General features: G+C 45.2%; 1 protein-coding gene across 2 annotated transcripts in view; it reads right to left on the reverse strand.

Annotated features, from left to right (window-relative positions):
• CAMK1D (calcium/calmodulin dependent protein kinase ID) overlaps nucleotides 1-23,019 on the reverse strand; it is a 396,366-nt gene that overhangs the window by 218,423 nt on the left and 154,924 nt on the right. For both annotated transcript variants that reach the window (XM_070380877.1, XM_070380876.1), the window contains exon 2: nucleotides 15,505-15,636. In XM_070380877.1, coding sequence (XP_070236978.1) covers nucleotides 15,505-15,636 — 132 coding nt within the window. The remainder of the gene's footprint in view (nucleotides 1-15,504; nucleotides 15,637-23,019) is intronic.

Consider the following 23,019-nt stretch of genomic DNA (forward strand, 5'->3'; position numbering starts at 1 on the left):
CTCCTCCTCCACACCATCCTCCTCACCATTACCATCATCTTCATCCCCATCCTCCTCCTCACCTTCATCAGCACCATCCTTCTGGTCATAACCATCATCATCCCCACCATCCTCGTCCTCAACAGCCTCCTCCTCCTGCTCGGCCTCCTCCGCCTCACCACCACCACCATCATTATCATCTCCAAGTCCTTTCATATGCATGGCTTACTTCTTGAACAACAGCCTCTAGGCTTCTGCTAAAGGAAATTCAATTTCTTCTTCCTGGCATGTTACTCATTCTTAATACTCCCTTAAAATTTATTGCCACTTTTCCAAATAAGAGCAATATACCTGGTAGAAGCCTCTTCCTTCTGATAGCTTTTTATTTACTGGCATAAATCTTATGGTTCAGCATCAGTTTAAGAATCTACACTCACAAGGTATCAACAAGAACCTGAGCTAAGTCGAGCTCAGCTTTCTGCTCTCCACAAACGGAGAGACAAAAAAGGGAAACAGGTGTTCCCAGGAGGACAGACATTGTTTCCACGGAAATCACACAGTCACCATGCCCGAGTGCTGACAGCTACTCTGCCATCATAACGTTCTGATTATCCTAAATCTAGTTAGTACAATCACACTCATGCAGTCTCTGGAAAAATAAAAACAAATAGGAGATGTTACCTAAATGAGAAATCCCAAAGCATGGAGTATATCAGGAACATGGAGGTATTCAGAATGACTGACAACTATTGACAATGTCAGATAAAAATCTAAGAGTCCTACTGGGAAACAGCATCGTCTTTGAACTTAACAAAAAGCACAACGCCCTCACAGAATGCTAGCCACTCAAATAATAAATATACGTAAATGGATGTCAGCTGTCAAATTTCTATAGGTAAAATAATAATAGCCATTGCTTCTCTTTCTCCTCTGGCCATTCCTGTGGCTACTGGTGGAACCTTCCCAAGCACTCTTGCATCCTCCCTAGGCTGGTACCCAGGTAAGCAGACACAGTATCCCATGGCTCTTGTTTTCCTCTCCAGTGGGGCCTAAATGATACAGTCATTTCGTTATGATTTACATTCTATTTTTCAAGTACAAAGTGAAATTTGAGCTGGCTAACAAGCCGTGTTTGAACAGTAAGGCTTCTGCATACAAAGTACATTTTCCACCATCATCTGAACCAGGGTTCTCAGAGGGCTTAATCTGCAGCTAATTCAACACTTGTGGAGTCACTAGCTTTGCATACTGAACACTGTGACCTGGGAGGCAAGTGGCTGGCCCCAGAAGGCTCCAGTCTCTCTTTGACACTATATATAGAGAACTAAACCTTCAGGATCCCCTCCCTGAGGAATTCTAGCTCAGCCCAAAGATCCTCTGTGGTTTCACAGGACAACTTTGCCTCCATAAAAAAGGTGGGATCCCTGGATTCTCTGCTCAAGGAAAAAAACTCCCAAGGGAGACACAGGAGAAAAAGCTTAGCGTGGACACCTTTCTAAATGACCCCACCATCTGAGCAAAAAGATGCCATCTATAAACCAGGAAAACAAGGCTGGTTCTTTTCCTGAGCGTCAAAGAATTGATGCTTCCGAACTGTGGTGCTGGAGAACACTCTTGAGAGTCCCATGAACAGCAGAGAGATCAAATCAGCCAATCTTGAAGGAAATAAACCCTGAATATGTTTTGGAAGGACTGATGCTGAAGCTGAAGCTCCAATACTTTGGCCACCTGATACAAAGAGCTGACTCATGAGAAAAGACCCTGATGCTGGGAAAGATTGAGGGAAAGAGGAGAAGGGGGTGACTGAGGATGAGATGGTTGGATGGCATCAGCAACTTAATGGACATGAGTTTGAGCAAGCTCTGGGAGACACTGAAGGACAGGGAAGCCTGGCGTGCTGCAGTTCATGGGGGGGTCACAGAGAGTTGGACATGACTGAGCAAACTGAACTGAAATGATGAACCAGGAAGCAGTTCCCAGGCTTCAGAACTCTTGAGAAATAAATTTCTGTCATTTATAAGCCACCCACCTCTGGTATTTTGTTACAACAGCTGAATGGACTAAGCCATCTGAGAATTTTAACAAGGTAGCATTGGTCAACAGGGTTTGAAAAATTAAAGGGAATCTACACTTTGAAAAGCCTATGATGTCTGGCAACTCAAATTAATTGGAGCTCTTTGGGAAAAGAGCACCAGTAGCACGGTTGGGCTGAAGCTGTGCTGTAAAGAGTTGCTAAGTGAGTTGAGGGAGGAAGTATAGCAGTCGAAGGAGGTAGGAACATGATTTAAAGTCTAGTCGGGGAAGAGGGCAAGAAGAAGGAAAGAAAAAAAAATGAGAAAAAAGGGGGGCATTCTGCAACCACTGGGAGTGATAGGGTGAACTCACTGTTCCAGAAGTCAGACCTTCAGAGGAGAAATCCTCCCGCTCTGTGTTGACAATAGTACTAAGCGTTGGCTTCCTTTGTTGTTTAGTTGTTACTTCGTGTCTGACTCTTTGTGACCCCAGGGACTGTACCGTTATGGAGCTAAACAGAAAGATGTGCTCACAAAGGGATTTGCCTCCCAAGTGTTAATGTTCTAACGTGTGTGTGCTCAGTGGTGTCCGGCTCTTTGTGACCCCATGGCTTGTAACCCACCAGGCTCCTCTGTCCATGGAATTCTCCAGGCAAGAATACTGGCGTGGGTAGCCGTTTCTTCACAATCTTCCTGACTCAGGGACTGAACTCTCGTTTCTGCGTCTCCTGCACTGGCAGGTGGATTCTTTACTGCTGCGCCGCTAGAGAAGCCTAACGTTCTAGACGATACTCCTAATATTCAACCCAAGACAGGGATGCCACCTAAACTGCAACTCTGCCATCTTTTCAGGCCACCTCCCAGGGTCTGTGTCAAGGGGATCTGTCCTGGAGGGGCCCTGCCAGGATTAAACAAACACACACACACACACACAACAACAAACACACCAGACATCCACAGTGAGGGAATCGGGGCTGGATGTATGGAATTACAATTCAAACCAACCCCCTCAACTGGAGGGAAGCACTGATTTTAAAGAAACAGCCACATTATCCCTTGCTCTGCAGCAAGGAGACTCACTAGAAAGAACATCTAATGTTGAGTAACAGCTTCTTTCTGGAATTTTACTTTTATACCTAGAAAAAATTACATACTAATGTATAACAACTTGACATTGAGGAAAATTCTGTGGCTACGTGAACCGATGGGCTTATCCCTCCAACAGTACCTTTCCTGGGTGGTCAGCTCCTCAGCGGCCTCCACAGGGGCAACTGCAAAATGACCCACGTCCCTCAAACCCACTCTGATGTCCAGGACAGTATGAGACAAGCCACCTCTCCCTTTGTTTCTAGAACGCTGCAGAAAGGTACAGAGAGAGGGGTCAAACAGTGCAAGCAGGCACAGGACCGGAGCCTGGTGCTCAGCACGTCTCCCTCTCCTAAGCCACATGGGGAAGGTGGGCGGGTCTCTCAGACTATGACCCCTCCACAGCAGCACTTTCCATATTTCCCTAATCATTCCGCAGTCTGGAGCTGGCTTCTTCCTACTGCGCTTCTGAGAAGTAGTATCGCCAATCTGTTGCCAAGAAGCTGGCACATAGGACAGGGTCCTCAAACACCCCCGAAACAGGAAGGAAATATTCCCAGAGGTTCATCTTTAACCCAGACTCTGAGTTCCTTTGCAGCAAATTGCAGGGAACCAGAGGCAGCTGTGGGCTGGACCCGAGAGCAATCGCAGCAGCCTGCAGCATCACTGCATCAGCACCCAGGAGGGGGAGGCAGAAAGAACAGCACAGATAACTGAAACCACCAGGGGAATTTCTGGAACCAGATCCCATATCTCACACTGGAATGTGGCCAGGGTACCAGGGCAGAACCTTCAGTCTCTGTAAACATACCACAGCACCTTTCAAAATGAGGAAAAACTGACCTTCCTGGAGGTCCAGGGTTAAGACCCTATGCTCCCAGTGCAAGGGGCATGACTGGGGAAGATCCTGCATGCCACATGGGATTTAAAAAAAAAAAAAAAAAAGCTACCTTTCCGATGAGTAGGAGTCATTTTCTTGCATCCTCCCAAGGGATGCTCTACGAGAGAACCAGCGTGGTGTGTGGATAGAGTTCTGGAGGAGGAGGCCAGAAACCATCGCTCTGGCTGCACACTCACATGAGCCTGTTCTGTGACCTTGGGCCACTCGCTTGACCTCTCTGACCTGTTGTTCCATCTGGAGGTCAAGACAACTGGACCAAAACCTCTAAGGTCCTCTTCCAGTTCTAATGCTCAGTGACTGCCATGTTAGGGGAAGAAGACAGCAAGAGAAACAAATAGTATCTGCTTTCACAGCTTAAGAGAAACAGTAAAGCTGATGTATTCCTGACAACTGCAATCACGCCGGGCATCAGCACCATGGTATGGCCTCCGCTGGATGAGGGAGCCGCCTCCCTGTGGCTGGCAGTGCGTCCTCCGCCAGCAGGGCCTCCGTGGGCTCCAACAGGGAGGCCGTACGCATGTGATGTGGCTTCTGGGAAGGCACCTTCTCCCGTTTCCACTGTCCAGCCAGACTGTCCCTCATACATGTAACGATGTAAACAGCAAACATTGAGCTCACACAACGTGCCAGACACTGTTACAAGCACTCTGTATGCATCAGTTCTTTAATCTCCATAACAACAATGTGAGGTAAGGACCAACATCTTCCTGATGATGGAGGCACAAAGTTGAAATCGTTTGCCCAAGCTCATTCAGCTTCTAGGGCTTCTCCGGTAGCTCAGTGGTAAAGAATCCGCCTGCCAATGCAGGAGACGCGGGTTCGATCCTTGTGTTGGGAAGATGCGATCCCTCTCCAAGGGAACCAGCAACCCACTACAGTATTCTTGCCTGGGAAATCTCATGGACAGAGGAGATTGGCAGGCTACAGTCCACAGGGTGGGAAAGAGTTGGACACGACTTAGCGACCAAACAACCACCACCACCACAGCTTCTAAGTGGGGTAGTCAGGTGAAAACTCAGGCTGATTCTGAGGGCTTCACGAATATTTTATACTGTCCCTCTAATGGCAGTGTAAAACAGAGATAACTTCCTTTCACTATTAATGAGCACCCCTATGCAGTAGGCTGCGGTCAACATCAAGAGTATGTGGCCCTGTTTTAACAACATGGGAACACCAGACAGAGCAAATCATAATGGGAAAGACAGAGAGATCTGGGTCTGACTTCCTGCTCTATCTACTTATGAGGCCTCCGGAAATTTTTTAAATAAGTCCCAGCTCCTCAACTATAAAATGTGAATAATAATATCCACTTCAGAGATTTATAGTGAAGATTACATAAAACGAGGCTCCTAGAAGTCCCAGCTAGTTTTTAAATGATGACAAAGTAGAATATTTGTTTTTAAGATCTCAAAGGGTAGGTATGTATGGCTCTAGACTTCAGATTACAAGGTTGAGACAAAAGCTTGAATTCTGATTTTAGAGTTAATCAGTCTGTTAATTTAATCAATTGACATCTATTGCCTTTTTAAATCTATTGCTATTTCTTTCTACTTGTTGGGAGTCATAAGACTTTTTTTGGCTATTTGGCTTGTGAGATCTTAGTTCCCTGACCAGGGATCGAACCCAGGCTCTCAGCAATGAAAGCACGAAGTCCTAATCACTGGACCGTCAGGCAGGTCCCGGGAGTCATAAGACTTCTGATTCCCAAGGGCTGCATCTACAGTGAACAAAGTTCCCAAAGCAGTTTCCTAACAGAAGGGCAAGCTGGGGATCCTAAAAGATGGGGAACAGCTCCACAACGTCTCCCCAGCTCCATCTCATCCAAATTAGTCTCTGCACTTCAGTTTCTCCTTCCACAAAATGGGTACAATTTCTGCTCTGAGCTCTCCCACCAATTTATTCCACACTCTTACAATAGCATGATGAGAGTAGCAATGCCTAACATTTGCATAATCCCTGACACTGGAAGATTTTAACGTTTTAAAAAGGCTTCTCTTATGCCTTATGATCTTATTTAGGCACCCAGACAGCAGATTATTGACAGCCTTGAAGGTATATTGACTAAATTAAGCAAAAGGAAGTTTTTGCTCTTACGTGAAAAGATGTAAAAAAAAAAAAAAAAAAACTGAAATGTATTTAAAATGTGTATAAGTGCATATGTAAATATGTGTATCTACATATACATACATGTGTCCATATTTATGCACATATACACATATAAATGTGTACATTTAGCATATCAGTTCAGTAACCTTCAACAAAAATGAAAACACCACATCCATCACACCACTGAACTTGTTTACAAATAAATATCCTTGACTGTTGGGATTCCTCAGTGAGACCTACCTCATGCCTGAATCATGTAGTCAACCTTATTTTTAAAATATGTATAAAAGAAAAATGTAAATAGATAAAAATGAATATTAAATCCCATTTACCAAATTCCATATATATGTGTGTGTGTGTGTGTGTATACATATACATACACACGCTATTTTAGAAATTATTTCTTTCAGTGTATATATAAAAACTTCAGACCAGTCACCTAAGACTCTAATCTCAATCTTAGACTGACTTGGAGGACAAAAGTCAGTGATATGGCTTTCAAATGGTAACCGTTTAAACCACCCAAAGGATACCCTTGGACTTTAAATATGTAAAATAAAGTCTATTCACCAAACTTTATAGAGTTTAAACTATAATCAGTTTAAACTGATAATCAGTCATAAATAAAGCTTCACTAGAATCATTTATCCAAATAAACAATGATGCAACTATGTAGAAAATAGAACTGACACAACCTAAAGTTTACCAGAAAAGAAACAGTGAACTTTTGGTGTATATTTATTTCTTTTTCTGTATTTGCCATCCTGGTTTTATCCCAGGATTCCTTGTACTTAAGTCTTTCAGGTTGCTAAGGATCCTCCAATATAAGCTTTTCTGATTTTTTTTGAAATATCAGATAAGATATGTATGTATATATGTGTACACACACACACACACACACTTATGTTGGAATCATTTAAATGAAATTTATATGAATCATTAGCTAAGTAAGTTGACTGGAGAAGAGAGAAAACACTTGCCAAGATAATAATAATTTAGAGGAATTTAAACCACCAACTAATCCACACAAGGGTTGAACTGCCCAAGCACACAGTCAGATTAGATGACAGGGAGACAGCACATGGAAATAAGCATGCAAATCACTAACACTGTTTTTAAAAGTGTGATAAAACACAATGTTTCTTCAAATACTCTAAATATCTACAGAGTCATATATATATAGTATAAAAGGTGGCAGGAACAGCCAGACTAGATTAAGTCAACTCTGTTGCTGTAGAAGAATCATCTTCCCCTCAAACCTGGCTCGTCTTCTAGAAGGCTCCCTGCCCCCACTGGCTGATGGAAAGCCCATGGAAATCAGCAGAGGTTTCTTCCCTGCTCTAGTCTCTACTGAGTCAGCACCTGCAGCCAGCGTTTCTAACCCTCCTTATCACCCGAATCCCCTCACCCACTCCTCCCCTCGATGCTCCCCACATTGCTTTTAGTTCTGGGCTGGACTCTGGAAATCCATGGTCTTAGGAAGAGGACCTCACAGGCACAGTCAGGGGGACAGAGGTAAGCCTGGTGCTGTGGGGGTCTCAGAGGGAAGGGCACCCCAGGGAGGGACAATCGGGGGAAACCCTGAAGAAGAGGGGTCTCAAACTGAGGCTTAGCCCACTGAAGCAGAAAGGAAAGAGGAGAGGCAGGGGTCTGGATCATTTATGCAGGAGTCATCTGTGCCTTTTGGAGGAATGAACTTGAACTTGGAGGGTGGGGAGGTGAAAGCTGCTGATGTTAAAGTGGAGGGGAGGGTGCTGTTTACCAAGCAGTCTGGATCCCATCAAGCAAGTGACTTCACAGAACTAAGGTGGAGAGGGTCAACAGCAGATGTGCAATTAAAATCTCATGTGCATAGAACTGGAAGGAGGCACTAAGAAAGAGTCTGTCTGATCATGAGAGCCACACTTCACGTGGTACTTGGGAAGCAGAAAACGCACGCAGGGAGACACTCCAGAGGTTCATGGTCCCTGGAGAGATAAACCACCGTTCCTGGCCAGACTAGTCTGAATATCCCTGTTGCAGCAAGGAACACCACCAATTCTAGTCTCCTCCTATTCACAGCAATACCCAAGAAATTGATAGAACTCATAAAAATTCACTGCTCCTGGATCTCAAGTCAAATTTTTTAAATGTTCCTGGATTATCTGCCTTGGACAAAAAGCACCATGGGAAAGCCACTGGGAAGCATCACATGTATCCTCTTTTGGCTGTACAGTCACGTTGGCACGAGGCCAATTTTATTTCTTATACACATGCCTACCGTTAGGATGAAATAAACGATGACCAGCAAATAGTGGTTTGGACAAAGCTGAGTTTACAGTCAGATCCACAAGGCTAGAAGAAACGGAGAAGTGAAGTACAGAGTTAAAGAGGAGAAAGTGCACCAAATTTGACAAGATTCCAAGGTCGGTCTCCAGTAGGGCCAGATGGACTAGCGTTGGCTCTTACGTATGTTTGATGCTTTCATTAAGCCTGGAGTGAACAGGTCCAAGAAGGGCTGTGTCACCTTTCCAACGCGACTAGAGACCTGCAGCTGATACACCCGCCTGTGCACGCTCCAAGCTTGACAAGATTGTGACTTTAATCATAGCCACATGGAACAAAAATAACCACCACCAAATAACCGAACCACATCCCTCACCCTGTTTTGTTGGAATTGCACAGTTTTTCCCAAATTAAGGGAACTTTCAGCAAAAGTTTTTCAGGGTAGTAAAGGGTTCCAGGATCATAACAGAGAGAGAGCCACCTCCCTATTTGTTATCACATGGCCTCCAGACATTCCGTTTCATACTTCCTGCCTGTGTCCTTAATTCTGAGAGTATGTTTCCACAGGAAAGGTCGCTCTGTGCCGGAACACCATCTTCTAGGCAGATTAGATCCTTAAAAAGTTGTATTGGTGCCTGAGAAACTCAAGTATCAGCTTTACCACCTTGGCCATTTTCCGTCACTGGAGAAGTGGTTTTGTTCACTCTGAATCGATGAATTTCTATTAAAGTGTCTGTTTCTCTGACACACACAATAAACCGGCACTTGGCAGTGATTTAAAGAAGCAAACGGGCCAGCTTGCCGTCAGAACAAAGCTGCAGGAGCAGAAGCAAGCCAGATTTCAATGAGTTAATTTACAGAAAAGCCTTTCTCTGAAGGCTAATACTTAATTCAAAACCAGCTGTCTTCTCCTTTGGGGGCTCAAGCTGCTTGCCTTGCCTCTAGTTAGTCTGTGCCGAGAGAAACGTGTCTAGTCCAAGAGAGCCAGGGAATGAAGCTCCTGTAAGGAGTGCTCAGGCCTCCGGAGCCTGGCTGTGGTGCTGACTCACGCTCTCCCAGGAAGACAGCCTCACCGCCCTGTCCGCGATCCATCCTTGACCTTGGCCATAGCAGATCCTGGGCTTTGGTGTCTGCTGCCTTCAGCAGCCCTGATTCCCTTTGAATGGCAGGCTTGCCAGTGAGAGTCCTGCTGACTTGACCAAGCCTTATGCCAGCCTCTCCAGTCTGGGAATGGCCATTACTGCCCCTACAACCCGGCCACCCTCAAACAGCCAGGTTCTCACTCCTGAATCCAGCTAGTGGCTGGTGCCTGCGCCCCACTGAGTGGGATAACAGGGTCGAGTCAATTCCCCTCCAAGGATGAAATCCAGCTCTTCAAGAGGGACCACATTTGAGTTTGCTCCACTAAACAAGCCCTCACACCTAAAGGAAGCATCATCTGGTAGGTGTGTGCGTGTACACATACACGCATGTTTACATCTGGTGTGTGTGTGCACGCACATATATGCATGTTTACGTCTGGTGTGTGTGTGCGCGCGTGCATATGTGCATGTTTATGTCTGGTGTGTGTGTGCGTGTGTATGTGCACATATATGCATGTTTACACATTTCTCCATACTGCTGGGCACATGAAGAGCATCTTCATCCCCCCGGCAGGTGAGACCATGAGGCCAAAGCCTTTGAGCAGCTCTTCTCAACACTGACTTGGCTGCATGTAAGAGTCCTGAGACGGAGATGGGGTGCTTTTTAAAATTTCCCAGTAGCCACCATAACCTCCAATTCTATCTCAATTGGTCAGGCTGGAGCCTGGGCGTCAGGATGTTTGCAAAAGATTCCTGGGTGATTTTAAAGTGCCATCAGGGTTGAGAAACACTGATTTGGAGGGGAAAAGGCAGAGACCCTGAGCTGAGACTCCCCAGTGTATCCACGATGAAGTACTTGCAGTTTAAAAGCAATTCCTACCCAGGCAAGAATTCTCCCCCAGGAAAGATCATCTCTGCAGCCAATAAAGTAACCATTAGAACAGCATGGAATCCTGGGGCCATGTTTCATGAGTACAGTAACTCTTGAAACAGTCCAAGCCTTGGTAACCCCAACTATTAGGAAAAGGGTTACTCTGAAGACATCGGTTTTGCTTCTCTCGTCTCCTATATTCCATCTCCATGCATTCCCTTCATCCGTCATTTCAGTGCAGGCTGTTTGTATATTTTCCTTTCTACTTCTCCATAAATGCTTTATGTGTTGCCTTGAAATTAGATTTGAGCACTGCCTGCCCTCTAAGTAAATAATACCACGGAAACGATAAGCTCCATAATCCAGTGGTAACACTAACATTGTGATATTCCATAATGCAGAGAACACGCCCTTCACAGGACCTGAGCTAACCATTCCTCCAGGGAAGGCTGGTGCTGAGCCATACAGACCCTGCCTCCTGCCGGTCAGACAGAATCCCTCGATGTCACATAGCAACTGCCTACCATGACGCCTGCCTCTTTTTATTCCCTCTGAGCTTGGTTTAACATCCACTTATCAAGTAGGAGATTCATTTTGGGACTATTTTCAGGGCAAGAATAGAGACATCCTTAAGGATATATTAGCTACATTACTTTAATCCAATGAAAATCATAAATCTCTCACCCTGCAATAAACTCAGCACAGAGGAGGGCAAGCAGTCTCCCAGATGGGCCTCCTTAGATGAAAAACAGCCTGAAAATATAACAATGACCAGGGTATATGACAGAATTTGGAATAATGCAGGCCTCTTTGGAACCCTATTTTCAAGGATTTAGTTACAGAGGACCAAAGGATTTTTTAACACGTGGTTTCAGACAAATTTAACATTCAGCAAGCCCAGGTCATGGCTGGGCTTCAGATCTCCATCATCAACCTGCCATCCCCCAAGACCAGCATGTCTGAATCAGAACTCACCACCTCCCTCCTGCTCCTGGATTTCTGATCTCAGTTAACAAGGTCATCATCCATCCACCCACCTAACCAATCAGAAGCCTGGAAGTTATCCTAGACTCAACTCTCCCCTCAACTGTCTCCCAACTCCTCCCCAGTCTCTAAGTCCTGGAGATTCCATTTTGCCTCTTGCATCCCAGCGCATAGATCTGATTTTAATGCACTGCCATGCCTCCAATGGCTGCCTAACTGCTTCCCCGTATAGTAAATCTTGCCCCACTTTCTTCGATCTGCGACAATAATCTTTACGAAACAATCCTGATCACGTTGCTCTTTCCATTAAAACACTTCAAGGCTCCCCGCTGTCTGTAGGATAAAGTGGGGATATACAGCATCCCATGATCCAACCACCCCAACCTCAGGGCCCTCACATCTCACCTGGGACCCTCCGCCTGGTCCACTGGGCTCCGTGGAGTTCCCAGCACACCAGCTCGCCTCCCATCTCCTTTCCTCTGTTTACCCCGCCTCCTCCTGATTGGAATATCCCTCTGCCCTTCTTCCCTTAGCAAACTATACTCACTGTCTAGACGCACCTCCTCCAGGAAGCCTTCTCTCACACCCAACCCCAAAGGGAGAAATGGGAAGCCCCTATCTTAAATCCCTGGTAAGACCTCTCATACAGTATCTACAATGTCATTGCACTTACCTAGCTCCTGGAAGACAAGGATTGTATCTTGGATTTTCAATCTCAGCACCTAGCAGTGCCAACTGATGCACAGGAATTTCATAAACATCAGTGAAATGAATGAATGCTTCAATGGTGGCTCTTGATAGCAGTTCCAAAACTATCTTTTCTACAACTAATATATTATACTTTGCTTTCGACTGCTTATGACATGTGACAGCCTCTTATTCTACTTGTAAATCATTCACAGGGACCAAAACCCATATAGGAGATATAGCCCATTTTATCCCCTGAGAAATCACTGGTTTTCCATTCCTCAAAGAAGGGTCACACTTCAAGGCACCCCAATAGCAGAGACTGAGAACTATCAAAATAAGTGATTCCCAATCCCTGGTCCTCCCTTGCTTGAACCGCCCTCTTGCTGGAAGTGCGTATCATTTGAGGGAGCCACAGGGTGGAGGCACTACTTACGGCACAAAGACCAAGACACGAGCCAAGACTGGTTTATGAAGTTTGCATCTGCTGCCCTTGCCCAAGGAGACAGAAAATATCACCAAAAATAAAACCTGACCTCCTTGGTTTTGTGGCTTCTAAGCTCATGAGGGAGACACCCAAAATAAAGGCACCCATCGCTGATTCAGCAACAGGCAGCCCTTGTGCCCAAGGCAGAACCTCTGGAAGGCTCTGAGCCCACCCAGATTTCCATCTAAAATGTCAAATATCTGCAACGTGGCTGCAACTTAATACACAGCCAAATCCCTCTTCTCTGGGTGCTGATTTCACATTGGAAAATGGGCGATTTAAATAAATGTTTCATTAACATAGTGTTTTCCTGCTTGATGCTAATGTACGTAGAGAAATTTGTTTTCCCAAATTCTTTGCCACAGAATTATTTCATGCAGTCCTCACAGGAAAACATGAAACTCTTCAGGTCTCTAAGAGACCAAACAAATAAGAGAAAACGCTTGTAATAAAAAGTACTATCGAGATCCATTTGTTCCAGAACACACGTCACATATGCTGAAAGGACAGGAAGATCCTGACCACCTCGGTGGCGCTGGGCTTGTACTGATGGCAACAAAGCATCGTTCAGTGGGCACAGTTGGTCCCCAAGACACACAAGTGGGAGAGTTTATTCAGCAAAACCCAGACAGTGTGACACTTTGAGACCCAGTAAGGCTTGTTCCCATTCTGTTTCACTTATCTGTACAGGGATTCTTGTTCTGTGCTGATTCCAAATCCCCCAAATTTCAAGGATACTTCTAGCATCTTTTGCTAATAGGAGAGCTTAAAAACTTCATAGCACAATGCTTGGATACACTCCACTCACACAAAAGCAGGTCTCATATAAAAGTTTGTTTCCTCAAACCTTGGGAGACACGGGGGGAATGGCTTGACCATGAAAATGAGGGGAGAGGCCTGGACACCATGCTAATGGGAGACCATCTTTTGGGAGGATTCAACCACATCAGAACGGTTCTCGGCACCTTTGATCTGGAGGCATTACTCTGACTTAGTTCTGAGATGCTGGGATAGGGCTTTCCAGGTGGCACTAATGGCAAAGAACCCACTTGCCAACGCAGGAGACATAAGAGACCTGGGTTCGATCCCTGGGTCGGGAAGATCCTCTGAAGAAGGGAAAGGCGACCCACTCCAGTATTCTTGCCTGGAGAATCCCATGGACAGAGGAGCCTGGAAGGCTACAGTCCATGGGGTCACAAAGAGTTGGATACAACTGAAGCAACTTAGCACACATGTAAGAAATATACATTTGGTCACTGAGTTGACCAAAATATATTTCTCATATATACATTTGGTCTTGTCCACAGGTCCCAACTTCAGCTCATAAAACTCTTGGAATTTCCTAAGTGTGAGACAAAGGTGCCTTTGTTATGTGAACGAGGTGACTTTTAGAAGCACCAGGCTGGAGGCTATGTGTGTGTGTGTATGTTAGTCACTCAGTCGTGTCTGACTCTTTGCAACTTCATGGACGGTAGCCAGCGAGGCTTCTCTGTCCATGGAATTCTCCAGGCAAGAATACTGGAGTGCGTTGACTTTCCCTTCTCCAGGGGATCTTTCCAACCCAGCAATCAAACCTGGGTCTCCCGGATCGCAGACAGAATCTTTACCATCTGAGCCACCAGGGAAGCCCAGGCCGGAGGCTAGCTGCCAGGAGAACCAACCATGTGACTAGAGGGTTGGGGCTTTCATCCCATCCCCCAGATTTCCAGGGAGAGGAGAGGGGCTGGAGGTTGAATCAGTCACCAATGGCCGATGATTTTATCAATCACAACTATATAATGAAGCCTCCATAAAAGCCCTAAAGGACAAGTTTTTGTCCCTTTTTGGAGCGCTTCCACACTGGGGAACCAGAATGCTTCTGTGTGCCACCCTGGCCTCACGCTTCAGGAGGACAGAAGCCTCTTTGTTTGGGACCCTGCCGTGTGTATCTCTTCATCTGGTTCTTGGTTCACATCCTTTAAGATCCTTTCATAATAATTCGGCCGTTCAGTGAGTAAACGGGTTTTCCTGAGTTCCGCGAGCCATTCTAGCAAACTGATCAATGCCCAGGAAGGGGTCGTGAGAGCCTCTGATTTGCAGTCGGTCAGAAGTACAGGTAACACGCAAGCTTCAGACAGCAGCCTGACGGGGGGTGGTCTTGTGGGACTGAGCCCTTCACCTGCGGGATCGGACTCTGTCTCCAGGTGGACAGTGTCAGAATTGAGTTGAACTCTTGGACACCCTGATGGCAACAGAACTGCTTGCTGGTGAGGGAAAAGCCATGCATGTTGGAACTGGGTCCAGAAACCCCATCCAGGTTCTATTACGTGGGGAGCAAAACCAAACTCAGTGAAGAGGTAAAGCAGGTACCCAGTGAGCTCTGGAACTTGCTGGGTGCCAGGTGCCAGGTGAGTGGCAAGAGCAAGAGGCCCACCAAAGACTGGAAATCACACTGGTGGGGCTGACCTCCCGGCCTGTGCCACATCTGAGCTGCAAGGCAAGGGACAAGTGACTTTCATCTCTGAGCTTCACCTCCTTCTTACAAAATAAAGCACCAACAACAAGAAATCAATAATAGCACTGGGCACAGTGGCAGCTGCCCTTTCACTGACCACGTACTCTGCAGCAGGCACTGCACAGATACTTGCTAAGCACCATCTCACTTAATCCTGAGAACACCCAGGGGATGTTATTAACTCCAGTTTATGGAGGAGGTGCAGAGCTCAGAAACAGCCCAAGGTCACCTAGCTGGAGGGAGTGGCGGGGTCTCAGTTCAAATCCAAGTCCATCTGACTGCTCTGTTCTTTGGAAAGAATAATGACCTCAAATGACTGCCACAAACATTAGGAGATGAAATACAGTATGGAAAGTGCTCTGGACGCCCCATATAAACAGCAGTCAGGATTAACAAGCCCACTCCTCACTGCAGGTCAGCGTCCTGGTCGCCCTCTCTAGCCACTGAGCATGCGGCTCCCTGTAGCCTCCTCCTTCCCTTGCATCAGAGACCCCATCATCTTAGCATGACCCCCGGTGAGGGGGTGGGGAGGCTGTCCTCCTGCACTCACTTTCTCAGGACGGCGATCTCATTCTCAATGCTGCTTTCTTTGCCCTTCAGCGCCTTCTTGGGGATACACTTGACCGCAAAGAGTTTTCCAGTTGCCTTCTCTTCAGCTAAGACCACTTCCGAAAATGCCCCACTGTGAACAAAGAGGGAGAAAAAGAAGCAGATTAGATTGAGAAGATCTGGGGACTCCTGACAGGTCCTTTGATCCCACTTCCAAAATCAAGAGTAATAGCAACAATAAAAATGATCCCTGGTGATTTTTTTTTAATCCAACCAAACGTCTTTATGCAAAGAGTAAACAGAAGCAAGGGTGACCGCTTGCAAAGGGACATGGGGATGTCCACGTGGGTGTGGCCACCTCCCCCTGTCACCTCCCACTCTGAGAACAACCAAGCAGTGATAACTCAGGAGTTATAGGAATGCTCCAGGAAGGTTCCTGCAGAAAAGACTGCACCCATCTGAAGCTGTCGGCACTCCCAACCCCAAGCAGACAAGAGGGTAATATTCAAATGTCTACATTCCTCCCAGGCCCTTTCAGTCCCAAGAAAATTTCAGAGCACTTCGCAAACCTGTAATTAATTCTCACAGATAGGTAAAAGTGTAATTAATGTGTACAATGTGTGGTATTGACACGGGTTAATTAATTGGTAGGGCTGTGCATGGCTGCAGTGAGCAGCTTATTTCTCTTTTAAGTCAAACAAACAAAAACAAACATGATGCCCTGAGTCAGGGAGACTTTCCTGCCTGAAAACATATATCTTTCTCTGTGAGGTCAGAGCCCCAAACTGAAAATGTAACCAGAACATTCAGGCCCAGAGATTACCTATCTCCTGAGAGGTGGTCCATGAGCCCCAGAGGCTGCCTTGTCCCTCCACCTGCCACCTTCTCTATCTCCAGCAGAAAACCTCTGGGTGCCACTCTCGGGAGGGGACACAACTTCCCTAATGACTCAAACAAAAACAGACACCTTCATTGTCTGCTGCAGATCTCAGTAACATGGGTTTTGTGCAGGCCACAGAAAGTCACTGAGTCATTCTTGGTCTCCAGACTTTCAGGGGCAACTCCTATTTCCTTTGAGAGACACTAAACACAGCTGCTAAACAATTATCAGAGACAAAGATCAGAGACAAGCTCTCCTGCATCAAAAGAAGCTACTAGAAGGACCAATGTCATCCCAACACTGGTGCCTTGGGGCCTTTGTTCTTCAGTCAACGTCAAAGAGATGCCTAAGCAATGGATGAATGGATAAAGAAGATGGGGTACATATACACAGTGGAACACTACTCAGCCACAGAAAAGAGCAAAATAATGCCATTTGTAGCAACAGAGATGGACCTAGAGATCATCATACTGAGTGAAGCAAGTCAGACAGAGAAAGACTCACATCACGTGATACTGCTTAGTGTGAAATCTGAAAAAAATGCACAAATGAACCTATTTACAAAAGAGAAAGAGTCACAGATGTAGAAAACTTGTGGTTACCAAGGGGGAAAAGGGGGCATGGGGAAAAACTGACAGATTGGGACTGACACATATACACGACTATATATAAAACAGATAATACAGACCTTCTGCACAACACAGGGAACTCTACTCAATACTCCGTAATGGCCTTTATGGGAAAAGAATCCCAGAAGAGTGTATACAGGTATATGCTTAACTGATTCACTCTGCTGTGTACCTGAAATTAACACAACATTGTAAACCAACTAAACTCCAATAAAAATTAATTTAAAGAAACAACAACAGATGCCTAAGCAAGAGCGGACTTTTCTCTCCCCATCCTGTGCCACCTGACAGGGCTAGGCATCTGTCCCGGAGCAAAGACAGACTGATAGACAGATTTTAAATCCTTTCCAGTGGGAGGAATTCACCACTCAGTGCAATTAACTGTGAGTCTTCGGGGCAAGTGCTCCTCCTGAACCCCAACTCTTGAGAGAGGAGTCTGTCTTCAAGGCCTGCATCTAATTATAGAAAGCCAAGAGACAGAAGATAGGCAGTCCACGGAAGAACCAAGTGCAATATGTCAGAGCAAAGATCTGCCCACGGTCACGGGCCAAGTCACAGTCTGCCCACCCTCCACATGCCTGGCATATGCAGACACCGTCTCGACTCCGCCAGAACAGCAATTAGGAAACGGAAATACATAAAACCCAGGGCAGATTTATCAGAGTGATATATGGTATTAGACATTCCCAGTGGCATTTGGTCACTGCCAATGGCTTTCATCCAAAAAAGCCAATTCATAACAACTTGAGGGACTCCTCCACCCAGCAGCTGCTCTTCCTGCTCGTGTGTGTCTGGGGATGAACTGAGGTGAATTCTCCTCCCATTGAGGGTTCCTAGGCAGAAGGAATGTGAAGGGTTACGGACTCGCTCCCGGGGAAAGGGGGGATGGGAGGGATTGGGATTGACACAAATATACTACTGATGCTATATATAAAGCAGATAGCTAAGGGGAACCTGCTGTGCAGCACAGCGAACTCTTCTCGGTGCTCTGCGGTGGCCTAAATGGGGAGGAAATTCAAAACAGAGGGGATGTTATGTATACATATGTGTGCTGAGCCACTTCTGTCATGTCCGACTCTGCAGCCCCATGGACTATAGCCTGCCAGGCTCCTCTGTCCACGGAATTCTCCAGGAAAGAATACTGAAGTGAGTTGCCATGCCCTCCTCCAGGGGATCTTCCCGACTCAGGGATGGAACCCGTGTCTCTTAGGTCTCCTGCATGGGCAGGCGGGTTCTTTACCACTAGCGCCACCTGGGAAGCCCATGTATATGTATAGCTGTACAGCCGAAACTAACACAGCTTGGTAAAGGAACTCTCATAAAAATTGATTCTTAAAAAATGGTTACGTTGGAAAAATTTGATAAGCCTTTTCACTCATTACCTCTCTAAAGGAGAAAGAAGTTACATGAATAACTGGAGGCACTGGATGTTACGTACCACTTGACATTTACAAAGTGCTTTGGCCCATTTCAATGAACCCAATTCATACGGCAACCCAAGAAGTACACAGGAAGTTACTGTCCCTCTGTTTTGCAGAGGAAGATACTGAGGCCCAGGCGATAAGGGTCAAAAAGGAAAACGCAGGTTTCCTAACCTTTCCCAGGTCCTTCTCAAGACACTCTGCTAGGCTGCTAGCAGGGAGCCTGCCCCACAAGAGGGGCAGGTGACAGCTAGGGAGGGTCAGACACTGCCTTTCGGTGAGCTGTCTCCTGTCCTCCCACCCCGAGGGTGCAAACCCACCTCACGGCCTCGCTGAGCCAAACGGTGTGCATCTATCCAGCTTTAAGCTTTCCAAAGACTGAGCTCACTGGTCTTCAGGGGATAGAAGATAAGCATAAATTGCTATTGTTCCTACAATAAACATAAATCACTGGAAGACACTTTCCCATTCCAAGAAAGCTAATTAAAAATATCAGAAGCAGAAACTCCTGAATGAAGAGTGGGGGCACTTTCAGTGTAATTACACAACAAAGTCAGGCATGTGTCTGCTTGTGTGCAGTAGTGGGAAGGAGAGGGAGACAGGCAGAGAGAGGAAGGCTGGAAAGGGGCTGGTCACAGGAAGGAAGACAGCAAGAAAAATTATGTGAGAGCCAGAAAGTCTCCAGAAAACCCAGGGAAATAAATTCCTAAGAACGCAAGTAGGGACTGAGAGTTACCAAGTTATACAAAATACAGGGAGGTCAGAGCAGGTCATGCTCCACAGCTGTAAGATACAAGTGCTGGGCATTTCATACTGGGCGGGAGAGCCTTCCAGCCAGACTGAGCCACACCTGAAGCTTGAACTGGTGGTCTGTGTGGGGGCCGCTCCTGGCTGGCACCCCCTTGTCCTCCCTCCATGATCTGACTCCTCCTTTTGTCACCCTTGACTAGAACCAGGAGCGCTGGCCACTGGGAGGTGGCAAGGGTCGACCAAGTGCTAACCCAGGGCTCTCCTGCTGCTCATCCTATTGGTCTCTTGTGTGACCTCTGACGGCGGTAGCCTCCTTCCTAAAACTCCCTCCTTCCTGGTTCTATGACAGCTCTCTCCTCCCATCTATACATCCAACTTCTCTCAGGGCCACCTGTTCCTCCTCTTATCAAATGTCAGCGATCCACTAAGTCCCATCCTCAGCCCAGCCTTTATCCTAGTCTACGCCCTCCCCTGGAAAATCTGGGGGTGTTTCCTGTTTCCACACCACCACCTATTTCCTCATGGCCCCCTAACCTTGATCTAAATTGTAACCTCCCTCATCTCATCTCATGTGCAAATCTCATCTTTCCAGCTGCCCACTAGGGTCCTAGTATCTTCTTCCCCAAACTTCTATCTCTCATACCCGCTCTCATTTCTGTAGATCTAGGAAACCAGCCTAGAACTCAACCTCATTTTTTTTTTATTTTATTTTTAAACTTAACATAATTTTATTAGTTTTGCCAAATATCAAAATGAATCCGCCACAGGTATACATGTGTTTCCCATCCTGAACCCTCCTCCCTCCTCCCTCCCCATACCATCCCTCTGGGTCGTCCCAGTGCACTAGCCCCAAGCATCCAGTATCGTGCATCGAACCTGGACTGGCATCTCATTTCATACATGATATTTTACATGTTTCAATGCCATTCTCCCAAATCTTCCCACCCTCTCCCTCTCCCATAGAGTCCATAAGACTGTTCTATACATCAGTGTCTCTTTTGCTGTCTCGTACACAGGGTTATTGTTACCATCTTTCTAAATTCCATATATATGCGTTAGTATACTGTATTGGTGTTTTTCCTTCTGGCTTACTTCACTCTGTATAATAGGCTCCAGTTTCATCCATCTCATTAGAACTGATTCAAATGTTTTCTTTTTAATGGCTGAGTAATACTCCATTGTGTATATGTACCACAGCTTTCTTATCCATTCATCTGCTGATGGACATCTAGGTTGCTTCCATGTCCTGGCTATTATAAACAGTGCTGCGATGAACATTGGGGTACATGTGTCTCTTTCCCTTCTGGTTTCCTCAGTGTGTATGCCCGGCAGTGGGATTGCTGGATCATAAGGCAGTTCTATTTCCAGTTTTTTAAGGAATCTCCACACTGTTCTCCATAGTGGCTGTACTAGTTTGCATTCCCACCAACAGTGTAAAAGGGTTCCCTTTTCTCCACACCCTCTCCAGCATTTATTATTTGTAAACTTTTGGATCACAGCCATTCTGACTGGTGTGAAATGGTACCTCATAGTTGTTTTGATTTGCATTTCTCTGATAATGAGTGATGTTGAGCATCTTTTCATGTGTTTGTTAGCCCTCTGTATGTCTTCTTTGGAGAAATGTCTATTTAGTTCTTTGGCCCATTTTTTGATTGGGTCATTTATTTTTCTGGAGTTGAGCTGGAGGAGTTGCTTGTATATTTTTGAGATTAGTTGTTTGTCAGTTGCTTCATTTGCTATTATTTTCTCCCATTCTGAAGGCTGTCTTTTCACCTTGCTGATAGTTTCCTTTGATGTGCAGAAGCTTTTAAGGTTAATTAGGTCCCATTTGTTTATTTTTGCTTTTATTTCCAATATTCTGGGAGGTGGGTCATAAAGGATCCTGCTGTGATGTACGTCAGAGTGTTTTGCCTATGTTCTCCTCTAGGAGTTTTATAGTTTCTGGTCTTACGTTTAGATCTTTAATCCATTTTGAGTTTATTTTTGTGTATGGTGTTAGAAAGTGTTCTAGTTTCATTCTTTTACAAGTGGTTGACCAGATTTCCCAGCACCACTTGTTAAAGAGATTGTCTTTAATCCATTGTATATTCTTGCCTCCTTTGTCAAAGATAAGGTGTCCATATGTGCATGGATTTATCTCTGGGCTTTCTATTTTGTTCCATTGATCTATATTTCTGTCTTTGTGCCAGTACCATACTGTCTTGATAACTGTGGCTTTGTAGTAGAGCAAAAGCCCCAGTCCAGACAGCTTCACAGATGAATTTTACCAAAAATTTAGAGAAGAGCTAACACCTATCCTGTTCAAACTCTTCCAGAAAATTGCAGAGGAAGGTAAACTTCCAAACTCATTATATGAGGCCACCATCACCCTAATACCAAAACCTGACAAAGATCCCACAAAAAAAGAAAACTACAGGCCAGTATCACTGATGAACATAGATGCAAAAATCCTTAACAGAATTCTAGCAATCAGAATCCAACAACACATTAAAAAGATCATACACCATGACCAAGTGGGCTTTATCCTAGGGATGCAAGGATTCTTCAATATCCGCAAATCAATCAATGTAATACACCACATTAACAAATTGAAAAATAAAAACCATATGATTATCTCAGTAGATGCAGAGAAAGCCTTTGACAAAATTCAACACCCATTTATGATAAAAACTCTCCAGAAAGCAGGAATAGAAGGAACATACCTCAACATAATAAAAGCTATATATGACAAACCCACAGCAAACATTATCCTCAATGGTGAAAAATTGAAAGCATTTCCTCTAAAGTCAGGAACAAGACAAGGGTGCCCACTTTCACCACTACTATTCAACATAGTTTTGGAAGTTTTGGCCACAGCAATCAGAGCAGAAAAAGAAATAAAAGGAATCCAAATTGGAAAAGAAGAAGTAAAACTCTCACTATTTGCAGATGACATGATCCGCTACATAGAAAACCTTAAAGCTTAAACCTTAAACCTTAAACCTTAAACCTTAAACCTTAAACCTTAAACCTTAAAAACCAGAAAATTACTAGAACTAATCAATGCCTATAGTAAAGTTGCAGGATATAAAATCAACACACAGAAATCCCTTGCATTCCTATACACTAATAATGAGAAAACAGAAAGAGAAATTAAGGAAACAATTCCATTCACCATTGCAACGGAAAGAATAAAATACTTAGGAATATATCTACCTAAAGAAACTAAAGACCTATACATAGAAAACTATAAAACACTGGTGAAAGAAATCAAAGAGGACACTAATAGATGAAGAAATATACCATGCTCATGGATTGGAAGAATCAATATAGTGAAAATGAGTATACTACCCAAAGCAATTTATAGATTCAATGCAATCCATATCAAGCTACCAACAGTATTCTTCACAGAGCTAGAACAAATAATTTCACAATTTGTATGGAAATACAAAAAACCTCGAATAGCCAAAGCGACCTTGAGAAAGAAGAATGGAACTGGAGGAATCAACCTCATTTCTTTCCCACTTCCACCACCAAGTAGATCCAGGTTTCCACTAACAAGACTCTCAGATGACCATCTGTCTTTCCATCCCTACACCACTGCTTTGAGTTCCAGTTATTCCATTCAGGACTCTCTCCTGGCTCCTCTGGCCTCAGTAAGCCTACTTTCCACCACTGCTGTTGCTGCTGCTGCTAAGTCGCTTCAGTCGTGTCCGACTCTGTGTGACCCCAGAGACAGCAGCCCACCAGGCTCCCCCGTCCCTGGGATTCTCAAGGCAATCACACTATCTTCTACCTATTCCTGGAATTATTTTTCCAAAGCAAAGATCTGATTATGTGACTACCCTACTTAAAAC

Source organism: Bos mutus, chromosome 13, assembly GCF_027580195.1.
Source record: "Bos mutus isolate GX-2022 chromosome 13, NWIPB_WYAK_1.1, whole genome shotgun sequence".
Taxonomy (NCBI): Eukaryota; Metazoa; Chordata; class Mammalia; order Artiodactyla; family Bovidae; genus Bos; species Bos mutus.